Source organism: Setaria viridis, chromosome 2, assembly GCF_005286985.2.
Source record: "Setaria viridis chromosome 2, Setaria_viridis_v4.0, whole genome shotgun sequence".
In the NCBI taxonomy this organism is placed as follows: domain Eukaryota; kingdom Viridiplantae; phylum Streptophyta; class Magnoliopsida; order Poales; family Poaceae; genus Setaria; species Setaria viridis.
The window spans coordinates 29,498,413-29,515,975 of NC_048264.2; the positions used below are offsets into that span (position 1 = coordinate 29,498,413).

General features: G+C 48.2%; 1 protein-coding gene across 1 annotated transcript; it reads right to left on the minus strand.

The window, feature by feature from the left end:
- Nucleotides 1–8,322: 8,322 nt before the first annotated feature.
- Nucleotides 8,323–11,912, minus strand: LOC117842112 (bHLH transcription factor RHL1). The gene is made up of 7 exons (XM_034722467.2): nt 11,131–11,912; nt 10,928–11,014; nt 10,648–10,818; nt 10,264–10,329; nt 9,610–9,675; nt 9,426–9,494; nt 8,323–9,115 (listed from the first exon to the last, which is right to left on the minus strand). Exons 1-7 carry the CDS (start codon nt 11,641–11,643, stop codon nt 8,675–8,677), a joined length of 1,413 nt encoding a protein of 470 aa, XP_034578358.1. The 5' UTR covers nt 11,644–11,912; the 3' UTR covers nt 8,323–8,674.
- Nucleotides 11,913–17,563: the final 5,651 nt, after the last annotated feature.

A 17,563-nucleotide genomic window follows, 5' to 3' on the forward strand; every position in this document is an offset into this window, starting at 1 on the left:
GGTGCGAGTGCGGGGAGCGGCGAAGGGGAGCACGACGGTGCGGGCGGGGCTCTTATAGGCGGCAGCGGAGCACGCCGCTGGCCGGTGGGCCTGGAGGGGGAGCGGGGCACGAGGCCCGCGTCGACCGGCCATGGCGGCGGCCATTAGCGCTAGCGGGTAGTGTGGCAGGCGTGCGGGCGAGACACGACAGGTGAGGCAAGAGTGCGCGGTTGAACGGCTTCATCAGGGCGCTGCAAGCGAGGCCGAGGCGCTGCTGCGTCTTGTCTCGGGTGCGAGTTGGAGGGCATGGCGGTAGTGGCGTGCTAGAATGTTGCAGGGGCGCGCGTGGACAGAGCAGCGGCAGTGGGCAACTCGATAGGGCAGCGTTGCAGGCGAGGCAGGGGAGCTGGATGGTTGCGGGCGCGCGGAAGTTGCATCCTGTCGCGATCAGGGACGGGGCGAAGGAGCGGTGCCGGTGGACGCACGCCACGGGGCGAGCAGCGAGCGCAGCGCGGCGCATGCGCGCTCTGGCTGAGGGATCCGCGGGATCGCTTTGCCGGGCTAATCTTCAAGTGCAATTAACTCCAGATTTTTGAACTGCGCGACCTTAACTCCCTTTACAAAAGTTGTAGTCCTCAGATTCAAGTTCAATTTTTGTAATTGAACCGAGTTCAAATGGCAGCATATTTGAAGTTACAAAGCTTCAAAGTTTGAAGGAACGTCTGATTTCTCAGACTTAGAAGAATTCAGCTGTTGGGCTGTTTTCAAGGTTTTTGACTGACTTGAGCTCCTTTTTTGAAAAGCTTCTAAGGTGAATTTGATCAGGGTCCAAAAGATGATGTTGTTGTATGAACTTAGCTCTCCAACTCTTACAAAGCATTTTGCTAATGTTCTATTCAAGTTTCGTAAGATAAGCTCAGGCCAAGATGCATGGTTGAACTGATTCCAGACTGAGTCTAGATTGCAGATCGGGACTGGGTTGACCAAATTGGCCGACTTTAACCTGGGTTTTGAAAGCCTTCTGTATGGATTTCGACCTTACTCCTTTAGTCAAAGTTGTTAAGGGCATGAAGCTCTAAAACTTTTGTAGATATTTCAACTTGAATTTATTTTGGAAAATTTTAGATAAAGAGCTCCAAAGTTGGTACTTTATCTGTTTTTCTTAAATTGACATAGTTTTGAACTTCAAGTTTTTGAAGATCTTCTGCTCAGATTCAAACAAAACACCAAAAATAAGAGTTGTTAGGGAAGTTGAGTTCTACAACTCTTAGTTGGACAGATTTTTAAGTTCTTAAGCAAAAATTTGAGTTATGATTTAAATAGTTGTTTATCTTGTGAGGGCAAAAGTGTCTTTTTACTTATCTTCACAACTGCCAATTGTTCTTCTTTACGCTCTAATGACTGTACTTAAGATTAAACATGGTTTAATTAGGCTAGGTTGTTACAACAAGATCAATATATTGTGCATTACTTGTATGCATCCATATTAATTTTGGGTATTAAGTACAGATGTGCAAAATGATGAAAAAACAACAAATATCTTCTATTTTGTCTTTTCTACACAGTCAAATCTCTCAGATAAACAAAAACGGCATCGCTAAAATAGTTTAGGCTAAACATTTAAGAAATGTATGATTCATAGTTAAGTATACATGACAACAGAGAAATGGTAGCTGAATTGTTCATTGCCCAATACCATCTATGCAACAGGACAAATTGACAGATCACAGGCGAACTTGGGTTGTAAGAGTTTAACACACAATTACTTTGAACAATTGGTGGTTAGTACAAAAAAGAAACATTATGGGAGAAATGAGAGTCATATTGGTGAACTCATAAGTCATGTATACAGAACAAAGTGACGATCACAGGCAAACCTGGGTTGTAAGAGTTTAGCACTCAATTACTCCGAACAATTGGTTCTTAGTAAAAAAAGAAATATTATGGGAGAAATGAGAGTCATATTGCTGAACTCGTAAGTCATAACACTAAAAGGGGAAAAGCTTACCTGAGACTAGGAAATTTGAGCTAGGTTGGGCATCGTGGCTGGTGGAATTAACAGCGAATAAAGTTAACTTAAGAATAGGAACTGTTGACGCAAAATCTAGTCTTCAGATCATGCTTCGTGAACATGCTAGGACCTGAGAGATCTGCTTCACTACAGTGTAGGATCCAATGGCTTGCGAGAGTGCTAGGCTTGTCAATAAATTTGATCTGAAATTGACGAGGTAAATGTTTATTTTTTTAGCCAATTGACTGGGAGCCCGAGAAGCTCACGGATGATGTCACATCGGCTGGGGTTCCGACATGCAGGTGTTTTCAAGTGAGAAAGATGTAAAGCAATTGGAATAACAGATTTAATGGCATGCGCCGTCGGCTATATGAGCTGATAGTCTGTAATAGATCTGAGATTAATAAAACGGCCATTAAAGATAACTTGTCTATCACGTGCGAATCATTTGCACTAAAAGAATTAAATTGTTGTAATGGCCGATGGATCGGATTTAACCGAGAGGCAGTATTGATTCCGCAGGGCAATAACTTAATCTTTTAATTCAAAAGAGTAGAACGTAATGGCAAGACCTCGCGCAGCAAGCTACCGGATCGATAACATCAGACTACTGTAGCAATAGATGGATCGGACTTAACTCGAGACAACATTGGCTCACAGAACTCTAAAGATCTGACGACAACTGGTGACACGAGGGGCGGGTAAGGATTTATCAGATCTAGTAAATATATAACATTAAAGCATGGCAGCATGCACAGCAACAAACTGGCCGATAGAATAAGATAATTGGTGAGCCTTTGAAACAGTCAAGAGGTCGATGTGAGTTAACTTAATTAAATCAAACAGAACTCGACAACTAGTCTTGTATTAAGAGGATCAAAATATTGAACCTAATCGAGAATGTTCTGATACAAATAATACAAAGATCGATAATGATGGTACTTACTAACTTGCTGGAGATTGAAGCCGATGCAGCCTAGCTTGCTATTGCTGGAGATTGAAGCCGATGCAGCCTAGCTTGCTAGAACGAACTTGTCAAAAACTACTCTAAAACTACTCCTAGGGTTTCGTGGCGTTGAGCCAAAAAAAAATGTATTAATTGATTGATGATTATTCTTGATTACACCAGGGGCACACAACAATCCAATCCTAATCGGTCACGATACCTGATCCGTTGCATTTATTCTAAAATATCTAAAAATAGACCTTCACGTTTTCCCTTATTTGGTGGAGACATCCATACTCATCTTGGACTCTTTCAGCTTGTATTGGCTCTTGAAACCTTATCTTTAGTTGTTGACCCTGGTCAAAAATTAGCATCAACGGGAATAGGAAGAATTTGGAAGAATCATAATGGGATGGCTGAGCTCAGCGGTGCTCATCCCTTTGGTCAGTGTGGCGGATTCAGAGATCCAATAACTTATAAAATTACTCACAAGAACAAAATGGCTTCCACTTATGATAACTGCAATAATGATTATTAGATAAAATATTGGTAGGATACATATATCCACTATTTAAGCATTAAACTTGTAGAAAACACTACTTTCAGATAACTACTGGCATGTTACCAACAGTTACTGCTATCGGCAATTATACTACACAATTCGCATTAGGTAAAATTACTTTAGTTAATGATTTTTAATATAATGTGCCATTTTATTTCTACAGGTGGTGTTGCATGATAAAACCATATGATTACTCGCATAAATCAAAGTATCGGGATGAACAAAATAACAATGCTCTACTCACAGTTGCATTTGTTTAGAAAACACTTGAGTCGCATAAACAATCCTTTTACCATTATGAGAGTCAGTAAGGGCTTGACTTATGGCAATTGGCAAAACTACTCGATGATATCGTCGCAAAGGCAACCGGCGTTGCTCAACGGGTCATAGACGTTGCAGGTGGCGGTGGTCGCATCAGACAATGGTGGTGGTCGCATCAGACAGTGGTGCAGCTGTTGTGGCCTCCCGCTGCTAGGGAACGGGCGAATTGGATCGGCGACGCCGTCCTGAGCCTGTACTGGCTGCGGCGGCGGCGGCGGGGCTCGGGGAGCAGGTGACAGGGCTTTAGCGCGGGTGGTAGCTCGAACTCCGTGCCGGTGCCATGCATGTACAGCAGCACCTGTGAGGGGAACGGAGGAAGGGGAGTCGGGGCAGTCACCGCCTCATCAACGGCGCGGGTACCGTACTGGGATCGCCGGCACCAGCGATGCGCAGGAGGAGGCGACGGCGCGGAGCAGAAGCGGTGCAGGGGAGGCGACGGCGCCGGGTCGAGGCACGGCGGCGTGGGCCGAGGTGAAGGAAACCGCTGGAGAACTCCAGAAGGGCGACATTGCTTTTTACGGTGGGCCCTACATGTCAGCCACCCAGCTTTAGTAGAGAGGTATTGACTAGGCAAAAAGAAATCACTGCACACCGTCACACCCGGTGGCCTGCACACGCATGCAGTATTGCGAGCTGACTGGACTCGCTCTGGCGTGGAGAGCTAGGGTCCTAGCCCTAGTGGTGCTCAACCATAGCTGGAGCTAACAAATTGCCTACTGGATCGGGCTATACTGGTAGCTAACTAGGTTGACCTTTGTTGTCATCTCTAAACAAATCCTATAGCTGACTACAAAACAAACCAGCTAAGCATGCGCAGGCCAAGTAAAGTTGCACGTACGTACAAGATCACAATCCAAGTCAAGAACTCAAGATTGACTTGGCCTATATGCACAATAATTTAGTAATCGAGCCGGTCGGTCGATGCTGATCCTATGTTGATCTCATCGATCTTTCACAAGCCCGTAGAGTCAAAAAATGAGGGTAGCAGAAAATAAAAGCAGTGTGAAACCACTCACTTCACCAACCTCATCAGCTCGCCTCCCGAGTGCAATTCGTGGTCCAGGTGTTGGCACGCCGGCGCCGCGGCAGATCTCTCTCGCGCTCGCGCGTGATCGAGAGAAAAGATTCGGCGAGGAGGCGGGGTAGGAGTTGGAAAAAAGATTAGCCAAGCAAATTAACGGGGCAGAAATGGGGGCTGATCCATCTGATGAGAGCCTGAAAGCTGTCGCACACGTCCTCGCTCGCCGGCCGTCGCCATCATCATTCCTCCCAGAAAAGCCTCTCTCTCTCATCAGGCCCTGCGCCTGCGACTGCGATCGCGCTGGTAGCGACGTCGACCAAAGGTGATCGATCACACGCCCCCCCGGCCTGCATTATTAGCCTGTCAATCGCGGTCCTCGACGTCCTCGTCCTCGTCCTCGCTCCTTGATCTCCAGGATCGGTGAAACACTTTGTTAATAACGAATTGATTAGCTGAGCAAATGCGCGTTACCGGCGGCGGGTTGACTCTCTTCGCATGCATCATCGACGAAGCCTTTTGGAAAAATACAAGAACAATGCCCGTCGACGTCATCGGCAATTAAGAAGGCGGCCGGGAGCGTACTTGCTTACTTGGGTAGTATAATCACTCCATGTGTCTGTGATTAACAAGATTTGTTAGGATAGTCTCAGTGGGTTTCATATGGCATTAAATTCTATGCCACATCAACAGTTTTGCTGGTTTGGCAATCTAATTATGAGGAGAGAGGAGAGGAAATTTCATCCCCATGAAATCCTGCTGGCACAGTTACCAAGTCTATGAAACCTAATGAAACATGCACTGAGAATGTTATAGTTGCATCGCAAGATACATTTAATCATAACTCCATGCCAAAATTAATGATCCAAGTTATCTATGAAATCATGCAACGAAACTGTACAATGAGAGTGAAAATTCCATTTCATTAAAAATATGATATGGCTGAGACTGGCTTAGTGAAGTTAATCAATCAACATCTTGCGTTGGCGCGCGATTAAGGTGTTGTTTGGACAGTAGTACGGGTTACTCAACCCCCCACTATCGATCTAACGGAGCCGACCTGACGATTGACTTTCTCCGCACTCCATAGTGCCATGATTACAGCCTTTGACAATGGCAGCTTTGGCCGGTGATCTTCTGTGCCCATGGTGGTTGGCTGGTTCTAAGTGGGTTGGTCAGCGTGCAGGAACAGGGCTTACTATACTCTAAACTGAACACTTCGGGAGAAGGGAACTGCTCGGGTCTACAAGGAAAATATCTAGTGCTCTCCGTCCGTGCTGCCATGTTTTATAGGAGTAGTTCACTATACAAATAAATTAAAAGTGGTTATAGACATTTTTTTGGTTGAAACAAATATTTTAGCATGGAGCATTCTATGAAAAAGCACTGTGGTGGTAAAGTCGTGGGGGTGCATGCACGACTCTACCCAATGGGATTTCAAATCGTAGTGCCCCGTACATTTTTGTGAGTCTAATGGTCGTGCGCAATCCTTGATTAGTGCAAAGCCCGGAAGTTACACTTCATCCGTTACCTAGAAAATCACCAAGCATTCTACTACAAAATTTCAACCCAAACAGCGGCTTGAGCAGGAAAAAACAAGAAGATCGAGGAGGCATTTAAAGAGATCACAACATGGTAAGATCTGAATTTAGAATGTGCATTTGTCTCATATTTATCTTTATACTATAAGTTGTTTGAGCTGAATTATTTTTGTGTGAGGCATAATGGTGACGTTCATTAAATTGCCCTACATAGCCAAATCGTTTTGCAAATTCTCAAGAGTATTTGTGTGATGAGTCATGCTAGGTTAGGGATCACTGGTATTTTGCCGTCAGTGAGAACCTGGTAATTGTGTGATTATATGGCTTCAACTTTTTTAATTTCGAGGTTCGTCTTCATCATAAAACCAGTGGAATGCCTCTAGTTTGTCCTATTGAAATGAAAATGTTGCATCGCAGTACTGCAAATGAATTCTCTGAATTTTGTCTATAAATACCCTTTTTGGTAGATTAAATACTCCGTTATATTACTTCATAGGCTTTGTAAATACATTACAATAGAAAACCTTAAGAGAAGTAAACACTAATTTGTTGAGTGACTGGAGGATAGCAAGATTTTTACGTTAGCGCAAACAAAAATAGTTGACTTACGTGCAGGCGTAAACAAACCTTAAGACAAATGCTTGTCTTCTTTTTGCGTACATTGCGCCCCAGGCTCGGCACCACGTACGTGCAGGCGTATCATGCATGTAATTGACTTGGGCGCTGTCGATCGTACCACACGTCTCAGTCGGTAGCTTTATTTACCTGCCTAGCCGCGCGTTAGTGCGCTGTTTGTGTCGTCGTGTGAATGAATTTCAACGTAGAAAGCTGGTGCGGCATGTGAATCAAGCTAGAAAACGCTGGCTGGCTCCCGGAGCCAACCTGCAGGATATTTGTTTGCCGGAAGAAAAACGTCAACGAGATAAGCGTCTCGTCAACAGTCATGTATCGATCGAGTCCGATCTCTGATTATTCGTCAGAACACGTGATGCTGTATCTGTTCTGAAATTGATCGATCCGGATGAATCGAGGATGATGAACATTTGGATTCCACTTCCTCACGCGTGCACGTACTCTACTGTCTGACGAGATGATATCCTAAGATAGCTTTTGCTATAAAGAGTGTACATGTTATTTATAGAAACTAAAGTTCCAATTACCAGTAGCTTTGTAATAACGGAGAGGCATTACAGGTTCTAATGATCTGTCCTTCCGAAATTGTAGGTCGTTTTGACTTTTTTAGGATCATGATATTATCATGCATCTAGACTTACACTATATCATAGAAAAATTTTACATCTAGAAAAACTAAAACGACCGAAGGAAAGGAGTAGTTTTTAGAGCTGTGGTTCAAGCCGTAGTAGGTACGTTAACTCTTAGTCACCGTTATTACTGGACTATTGCCACTGGTGGCGTGACTTTGAGTCAGCAAATTACCGTATCTCAGCAGTCAGCTGCAAATCTTCTCCCTCTTGTTTATTGATTCTTGCTCATCCCATAGGTGCTTTCCAGAACGTTCCGAGCCGAAATGACTTTTGGGATTAAGCCATGAATGAACGATCACTTAAACAAACAATTAATCCCCAACCTAAGATTCCAAGCATCACCTCTCGATATATCCATCCATCCATCCATTCAAGTCACTACCAAGCTAGAATACCAGCACATTTTGTTCCTCACTGGTGGGGCCAGAGAAAATATAACAAGATACACTTGGGAATAAAAAAGCATAGCAAAATTGGAAAAGAATGGGTTAGTAGCCAAAGCTGGGAGACCAAATTCCCCGTCCAACCGCAAAGGACAAACTTGTGCGTAAATTAAACAGAGAGTGGGGCCAGGCAAAGCTACGGCAGGAAACAGAAAAGGAGGGAAAAAAGTTGATGCCGATGGCGGGAAAAGGAGAAGGTAAAGCTGGCATAAAGCCAGCAGCAGGAGAACCAGACCTGGATTAATTAATTAATATTTACTGGAAAAAACAACGGCATACAGGGAATAATATTAAACAGAAAAGAAAATAATGGTAAGACTAGGAAGAAAGTAAAAGAAAAGGAAAAGGCGAGTCTGAGGGCGGCTGCTGCTGCTGCACAGCGGCAGTGTGCTGGGAGCCCGTGGGCCCGCAGCGGCGCGGATGGCCCCGTCAGGGAGCCCACGGTTCCGAGGAGTCCAAGCCGAGCGAGACCCGCGGATAGGGAAGCCCGAAAGTGGAGGCCGACGCCGTCATCAGGTCAGGAGAGTGACAGGGTTTTCGACGTTAGTGAAACGGCGGCCGCCCGTCATCTTCTCGTTCTCGAGGGGATCACGGCTTGGACACGGACGCGGCGTCCTTGGGATGCTGCTGCTGCTGCTGGGAGTGCGAGCCCTCGCCGTCGGCCCCGCCGGCGCCGTTGGCCATGGCCGACTGCGCCGTGAGCACGGACATGCTCGGGGAGGCCGGCACGGCAGCCGCCGACTCGGCGCCGCCGCTGCCGTTCATGCCCGGCGGCAGGCGCATGGCGGCCATGTGGTGCGCTGCTGCGGCGACCCCGAGCCCCGCCGGCCCCGCTGCCCCCACCGGCGGGCGCATGTGGCACGTCGCGGAGGAGATGGCGGTGGCGAGGGAGACGGGCATGAGGCACAGGCCCTTCCCCTGCAGGTACTGCATGGCGGTGCCCATGTCCTCCTCCATCAGCTTGGCCACCTGCTGCTCCGTCACCGCCAGGCCGTCACTCCCCGCCGCGGCCGGCGCGCCGCCTCGACCCTGCACACACACAGAACACGTGGCCCCGAGGTTCAGGCACGCCTGTACGAATACGAAGCCCCGCCTGGCGGGGGCAGCCGCGTCATTTCGCGCGGCGGCACGCGAGGCACTGTAGTGGCAATGGCAGTAGCCATCAGCCGTGGCGCTGAAAAGTTTGTTGACATCCCGCTGATTCTTTCGAGTGCGGGAAAAGTTGGAGGGGGAGGAGAGAGATGAAGCTGGGCAGTAGGAGAAAGCTAGAGAGAGAAGCTGCATGCTATTGGTACTCCATCGACTCGACTGCTAGAGAGAGAGAGAGAGGATAGTCTACCTCCGAGGACATGTCGGCCACGAGCGGCGCGACGGCAGCGGCGCCACCTAGCCGGCTCATGCTCAGCACCTGCGTGGGTTGGTAAACGCAAAGATTACACATACATGTCAGCACCTCCATCAACAACATCATCCAATCCGTGGTGCCACACTACTAGTACTACAACATTTCATGCTTAGCTTGCCTTGACTTGGAGCTGCAGGAACTTGACGTAGTCGATGATCTCGTCCAGCATCGACGCCTTGTCCGCCTGCAAAGCAAAGACGGCTCGGTGAGTGTGAGTAAGGAGTATGCAATGCAAGGCAAGCGCAAAGAACAAAAAGGAGGATGGGCAGCTGAAAAGAGGGCGCTAAAGCGAGCGCCTCTCGCCCTCCTTCGGAAGCGGCGCCCCCGCGCGACATGGCCAGGAATTCTAGGCGGAGAAAAAGCCATGCCATGCCCTCCCTCTTCGTCCCCGCGCGGTCGCCGAGGGAGCACGGTGCTGGTCAAGTAGGCCAACGTGCGGGTAAATGTGCCCCGCACGCGCGCGCCCACCACCAGCCACACCTCCGCACAGCCACAGCTAGCTCAATCTGAATATTTGACGACTCCGTCCTACAACCATCCATGCGCACCCGGGCATGGCGTTGAACTCTAGTAAAGCTGCCGTCTTCTCCATTGTTTAATCTTCCCCATTTTCCTCGGCACAAACTCGCTACGAGTGATTGGGGGAACCTTTATTGCCAGCATCAAGTGCATCATCTCCCAACAACCAAAACCCTAGGCCTCTGCAATCTCCATCCCTCTCTCTTCTCTCAAAGCGTGTAGTAGTCTGCAATTCAGCTTTATGCTAGCTCACCTTGTTGGCGTTGGGCACCAGCTCCTGCAGGGCCTTCATCCTCTCCGCGATCCTCTCCCTCCGGAGCTGCAAAACGATTGGAACAGCAGGTCAGGAAAACATGTGTGCAGCATGGTGAGGGCGAATATGGGAACGAAGAAACGGACAAAGGAATAGCAGTGGTTTGGGTTGGGGAGCCGGAACGGGGGGAGAAGAATCCAAAATCCAGGAAACAACAACAGACAGTCATCGGAACGGACACGGGGGCTGATTAGCAACTGCCCGCCGCGGATTTATTCGCCCCAATTGAGAATTTAACTACCGCCCGTCGACGTGACTAATAGGAAACGCGGAGCGGTGGCAATTAGGGAGCGGGAGGAGGAGCGTCGTCGTCGCGTAGCTCACCCGCTCCGCGATGCTGTGGGGGTCGGTGGCCTGGCCGCGCCGCGCCCGCACGCGCTGCCTGGGTGGCGCCGCCGCGCCCCCGCCCGATGCACCGGCCTGAGGCTGTGACGCGCCGGCGGATGCGCCACCGCCTCCTCCACCGAAGCCCTGGCCCGGCAACGGCGCCGTTTGCTGCGAGCGAGAATCAAGAACAGTGCTTATTAGTAGAGATTTTGAAGAGTGAACGACCATGCGTTTTGAAGCATGCCAAGTACGCTTGTGGTTTGTTGATACTGCGAACCTGTGGATGATGCTGGAAATGTTGATGTTGCTGCTGCTGTAGCGATCCGGCGAAGGCGCCGCCGAAGACGCCGCCGGCTTCTCCACCCTGGAACGAACACACCGAATAAAAACGCGAACTTTTTTGCAAAAGATTCTAGATTCTTGGCGGGGGGAAAAAAAGGCAGCAAGTGGATTTGAGGGAAGAAGGCGATGGATCAGTACGGCGGAATTGGCGGCGGCTTTGAGTAGCGCCTGCACGTCGCCGCCCGATCCGCCGCTGCCGAGGGAGAGCGGGAGGAGCAGGCCGCCGTCCCCGCCGCCGCCCGTCGAGCGGCCCATGCCCTGGAGCAGCATGTGGTGGCCCTGCCTCAGATCGGCCAGCTGCTGCAGCACCATCTGCTTCGCCGCCGCCGCGGACTCCCCGCCGCCAGGACCGCCGCTGATTTGGTGCTGCCGGAGCCGCGACGCCAGCAGCGCGGACTCGTCGTACAATCCCCCGCCGAACTGCTGGTGCTGGTGCTGCTGCATCCCCTCCGCCTGCGCGCCACCCTCCGGCACCTTCGCCCCGGCGGCGGACGCCAGCTCCGGCCAGGCCGACGGCGGCAGGCCTCCCAGCATCTGGTCGAGGAAGTCGTCGTGCACGCCGCCCGCGCTGCCGGCGGCCGCGCGGAGGTCGTCGAGGGAGATCTGGCCGGCGGCGGCCATGGCCTGCATTTCCCGCGTCGTGGGCTGCATCCCTTGCTGGTCGCTAGGGTTTACGAGCCGGTCGGGCGGCTAGGGTTACAAGGAAGCTGGCTGGCTAGCCAAGCTGAGGAAAGGTTGGTGGCTCCAAGGGAGAAGAGAAAGAGAACCAGGAGCACGCCGGGTTGGTGTCGCCGGCTATTTATAACGGGGGCGGCGGCTATTTGTTTTACTACTACTCCCACCGGATGGAACGGAACAGAATGGAATGGATGATAATCAGCTGCTCTAGGCTGTGAGACGGCTATGACTAGTGTGTGACTAATCAGTGTGTTCTTCTTTTCGAAGAACACTAATCAATTGTTTGATTCAGCGTTGAGCAAAATGACCGCAACTTGCACCTACTCATGTGGTTGACAGTGGTCATCCTGATATGGTGGGTGGATCTTCTGTGCAGACCCTATTCTTGAGCCTCTGTGCAGACTAACTACGTATTGTTAAACCACGGGACTTGCTACTCAACAACCGGCTGATTTTATAACTTGATTTCGGCCACATCTTTAACGAATCAAGTTGTGACACACGTAAGCATTTATCTTTTTTTTAGAAAAGAAAAGAGCATAAACCAAAATCTGACTGAGAAAAGATTAAGTGATTGATAACAAACTAAGATATATCAGCAAAAAAACTGGACAAATGTCACTGGTGTTACATTGTAGTCTTTAAATGTTAACGGAATGAGAAGCCCACAAATCCTGGTTCCGTGCAGTTTACCACAACAACTAAGATAAATCAAAGATGACATCCCCCAATCCTGTTCAAGTGCATGTTAATTTGGTGCTACTGTGCTACCTGAACACTTAACTTATTCAAACCATCAACTGAGTTGCGCAAGCATATGCTGGGAAGTGGGAAATGGAAGAGATGGGCATAGTAATCTTTGATAGTGGGCATACGCTTGAATTTCCTAAAAGGCAGCAGACAAGTATACCCAGGAACTTCCCTTATCAATTTCATAACCAAACACAGAACCTCTTCGGTACAATTTAATTTGCAGTTGACAACACTAAACTGACTAGTATATGCACTTGTAGAATACAAGCAAATTAAAGGTACGACTAGAGGCAGTGGTGGAGCTGGCTACTCAAATTTTACCTTGTAAGTGGGACCCCAATAGTGTTTGGGGGGGGGGAGCTTGGCCCCTATGCTGGCCCCACCCCCTTTTGGCTACGCCACTGACAGAAGCGCCTCTGCACCTGCTACCTCCGTATATGCATGGAGATATGAACCGAGTGCCTGCCTTGATTGAAATATGTTTATAAATGCATAAGAAAAAGATTGATCGTCCCATTTGATTTTGGACCAGATATTTTGCATGATCAGATTATAAAAAGGTCAGAGTCTGTGCAACTGGGTCCTGTTTGATACAAAACAGGACCCAAACTCTAGTATATTAAAGTTTAGGACCCTCAAATTGTTAGTCCTAAAGTTTAGTAAGGGCTGTTTGGATGGACTGCTAATCTTTAGGACCTTAGAGGGAAAATATCATTTTTACCCCCCAATTACTCCTCTAAACTACCCCTGCACTGTTCACGTCATTAATGCATGCGAGGGCAATAGGGGTAAAGGGAGATTTGGAGACCACTTTTAGGAGAAATAGGATCCATTAGTACCCCTTCGCCCTCCTAATGAAAATGGCCCTCCTAAAGTTTAGGAGTGCACTTTTAAGACCCATGTTTGGATGCACAAATCCTAAAAGTGTCCTAAAAGTAGATTCCTAAAGAATCTTTAGGAGGGTGTATCCAAACAGGGCCTGATTCCAAGCATTGGCTTGCTCAATGCCCAAGTCAAGTTGGGAGGCATTAAATTTCAAGTCGGACAAAAATTCGAATTGCTATAGTAACTTAATTTCAGAAAATTTTCAAATTGGATATGGAAACTGTTGATGTATCCAAATGGGACCTTATTCCCTGGTTTTCTTTAGCTAGCTAACTTAAGTTACCCCATAGAATTCTAAAGTACAAAACCTGAGTTTAGCACTACAATCTTGTTCCAAGAAGTATGTACTCATGTTTGTTTTTAATTACCTAAGATAAATGCATGGAGACAATCTGTGATCAAAGTTTATAATAACTTGATTTCAGACAACCTTTAGACATCCCTTATTTTTTGCGAACGGAATGGGTGCTGAAATGTTATGCTCATGTCAATTGAATGTAGGTTTCTATACAAATTGCATACTACTACTTTTATTTTAACATGTATATCGTTTTAGAAAAGTTTTAGTTTTCTAGATATATAGATTTTTGAACGGAGGGAAGGGAGTACCACGCGAAGATTGTAAATGCCACCTGTTTTGCTTGGTGTATCTCTTTATTCTCTACGAGAATGTATAACATAGCTTTGAATAATCGGTGAGATTAAAATCTATATATATATATATATATATATATATATATATATATATATATATATATATAGAGAGAGAGAGAGAGAGAGAGAGAGAGAGAGAGAGAGAGAGAGAGAGAGAGAGAGAGAGGAACAAGACAAAGAGGAAAAAAGAGGAAAGGTGCTTCTCTTGTCCATAGGCCGCGTAGCAATGTCTCTCTTTACGCGCGCCTCGCACAGCTGGCGGTACGTCGGCAATCTAGTAGCACTGCAAATAAAAGGAGAAATTTAGCACGCGTGTCCGCCCGGGAGGCGCAGACACAAGGTTAACGTTGCTGGTTGTGGAGCTCAGCCTAGCTAGTGATCTAGCTGAAGTGCGCACACGGGTGTGAGTGTGACTGCTGTTTCTTATAGCAACGTGGCATTTGATGACCTTGTAACAAACGAGAGCTAGGCATCTTTCTTAGCGAAAGCATTGGTCACCACGGATGCGTGACCCGGTCAGCGTTAGCTGAGGTTTCTTGGAAAAAAAAACAAGTGCAGCCGTGTAGTCTGCTGATCCGATCCGATCAATGACGAGCTAGTCATCGTCAGTCCAGTCCAGTCCGCGGCCTCCTCGTCCAGATCGGGCAGCTAAAAACCTTCTTTATGTGCAGGACTGCTAATTCTACAATTAACTTTTATTTAGAGAACATAAGCCGACACATATGCAGACATGCAGTTAGGCTGAGCAGTTAGTACCTGAGGTTGTCCCGTATATATCCCTGTCCATATCATGGTAGTGGTAGGGCCGATCGAGCTAAAACGAAGGGATCCTGTTCCATTATATTGTTCGTTCCTGCGGTCGACATCCTCTCGAACCAACGTGGAAAACAATAAGCACATACTCTATGGCCGCAAGCAACTAGGTTGCCCGTGTCTCCTTGCTACTGCGCACACATGATCATTGGCTGACTTGAGCTGCTAGGCCTAGCTAGGCTGGTGTGGTGCCTGGGTGGATGGATGCGTCACAAGTCAACCGTGCCAAAGCTTTGGCAAGGAGCGAGGAGATCGAATATGTCAACTTGCATGGTTGGTCGCCGAATGCATGGATGCAACGACGAAACACACACAGTAGAGGCCTTATCGGCACGCTCTTAGCCCATGCACAATACTAAAACACAGGATGCATATAGTGCATTCTCGTGACCTATAGGATACACATTATTAGAGCGGATGCGAGCATCTTGGGTTCGTTGCGAACGAACTGAAGGTCCCTTGACCCTAGCTTTCCGTCCCTCCCTGAGTGCCTGTACTTGCGCCAAACTTGCCCAGTCGAGGATCGATCGAGCTGTCCCGTGCCCGCCTGCCCGGTCGTCTCTGAGCGGAGTTAGGCGTGCAAATAAGGCAGCGAAAGCGAGCCAGGGATGCACAGTGCGCCCGTGATCGAGCGACCCGTCCGACGCCGAACGCTAGCGAGCTGACTTTGCCGACGCCGTGCACGCCAGCGTCAGCGTTAGATGTGCAAAGATATAAACCGCTTCGGTTTCTTTTCACGAATTCAGAGAGAGTAGAAACAATGTAGCAGTAGTAATGAAGAGGTAGCTACCTAGCTACAACCCCGATCCAGACCATGAAAGAAATGGAGGCCCGTAGCCTTAGTAGGGTTGGCGGGCATATTTCTGTTCGCAGCAGAGCAGATAGATGCAGGACGAGACGTAAAAGTGGTATGCTTCTTGTCTGGACGTGGAGTGTCGTCCATCCACTGTATCCCACTGTATGTACCCTGCTGCTGATCGAGAGTGCACCCATCAGCGTCAGCTGTGCGAAGTGAACCTGTGAAAGTGCGGAACGTGGATGGCCGCGACCGACCGGCCGGGGGGCTGCACGAACGCACTCCTCCTGTACTACTACTGTGCTACAGCTTGTTTTGGCCATTCAGAGTTTTTTTTTCCCCCTCTCGAAACGCGTCTAAACGACAAGATGCTTGACCGCTGACCCTTTGGGTGTCTACAAATTCGGTCAAACTTTTAAAAAAAATTTGACTTAAGACGAAACTAATGTTGTATTTTTAAGACAAAAAGGAGAGTATGTTATTATCCGGCTCAATTTTTTTGCCTTCACACCCTCATGTATAAATCCTTTCTTTTTGGTACGTCAAAATGGGCCCAATTGATGAAACATGCCAGAATTGTTTGTATTATGATGTGGGCTGCGCTATGTTTGGACCGAGCCATGCATGGCAACTTGCAGCGTAGTACAGACTGGTTGTGGACTGCTTTCTTGTTGCCATGTCGTTCTTACCCAAAAATTAAAAACCGGCTCTTCTACGTTCTACTTCTACTTCGTGATAGAGCATCTTTCGTTTATTGGCAAAGACGCGACGCGCCAAAGTAGACTGGGCTGTGACAACGGCTGCTAGCCTGCTATGTTCAGTTTCTGAATGGAGTTAGGCGCGAAGCAGAAAGTGCAGGAAAGCGAGCCGGCGATTCAACAGTTCATTTCTACCTTAAAATTTAGTTCTTGATTCAAATAGGAGGGCTAAAAGTGACAAATAGCTAAACTTTAGGAGCTAAATTTTAGCCTCCAAAGAAGCCCTAAAAGAGGCTAAAAGTGCTCCTAGGACCACAAATTCCACCCCTGCCCCTTTTCCTCTCTCCTCCGCATGGTGCCTTGCTCCTCCCGCACTTCCTCTCTGCTCCGCCTCCCACGCCTGCCGCCTCCGCCCGAGCCCGCCTCTTCCGGCCGGCCGCGCCGCCTCCGGCCCCCCGCCTCCTCCGCCTCCACCGAGCCCAAGCCGCCGCCTCCTCTTCTGCCTCCGCCTCGCCTCGCGCGGAGATCCGTCGCCGCAGGGCGATGGCGCGCCGGCCCTCGGATCTCGCTGCGCGACCCCAGCGTCGGGTGTGGTGGGCGACCGTCGGCAGCGACGGTGGCTTCTGGTCGCCGTGCGCGCTGCGGATTTGGAGGAGGAAGAAGGGCGGTGAGTGCAAAGGTTGGGGAAGAAGGTGTATACGCCAGGGGCAGACAAAGAGGGTAATAGTGTCTTTTTCAACAACATTTATGGATTTTAGCCCATTTTAGTCCATGGATCCGAATGGCCCAGCAGGACTAAATTTTAGGGACTAAATTTTAGAAGCTAAAGTTTAGTCCATGAACTACTGATCCAAACACCACCTTATATCGAATTTAAACGTGTTGTCTGTATATAAGAACGGACATGACTACCTTGACTTGCCATTGTCTGGCCTAAGCCTAACACGGCGAGGGCAGCGGGGGTAATTAAAAGCTGGAGCATTCGGGCTAAGTTGTTGCAAGATATACTCCTTTTGTTATACTACAACCGAAAGTCCAAAACAACTATAATTTAAGACGAAAGAAGTATATCTGTATTTAAAAAAAAAGGGAGCAGTAGACAGTAGCTAGCTGCATTCTGAATTCTGATCGTTGAGTTGACATATGTTCTTAGCGTCGGTTTGTTCAGCTGTTTAGGATTGGTAATCCCTTCATTTCAAATTGTAGATCGTTTTGATTTTTATGTTTTATAGATTTTGTTATGCATGTAGATATACATTATATCTAAGTGCATAGCAAAAATTATGCACTTAGA

Coding starts and splice junctions, on each gene's coding strand:
- LOC117842112 (XM_034722467.2), bottom strand. CDS start 11,643: ATGCAGCCCACGACGCGGGAAATGCAGGCCATGGCCGCCGCCGGCCAG. Junction 11,015..11,130: donor AAGCCGCCGCCAATTCCGCC/GTACTGATCCAT, acceptor TGTTCGTTCCAG/GGTGGAGAAGCCGGCGGCGT. Junction 10,819..10,927: donor ATTTCCAGCATCATCCACAG/GTTCGCAGTATC, acceptor TCTCGCTCGCAG/CAAACGGCGCCGTTGCCGGG.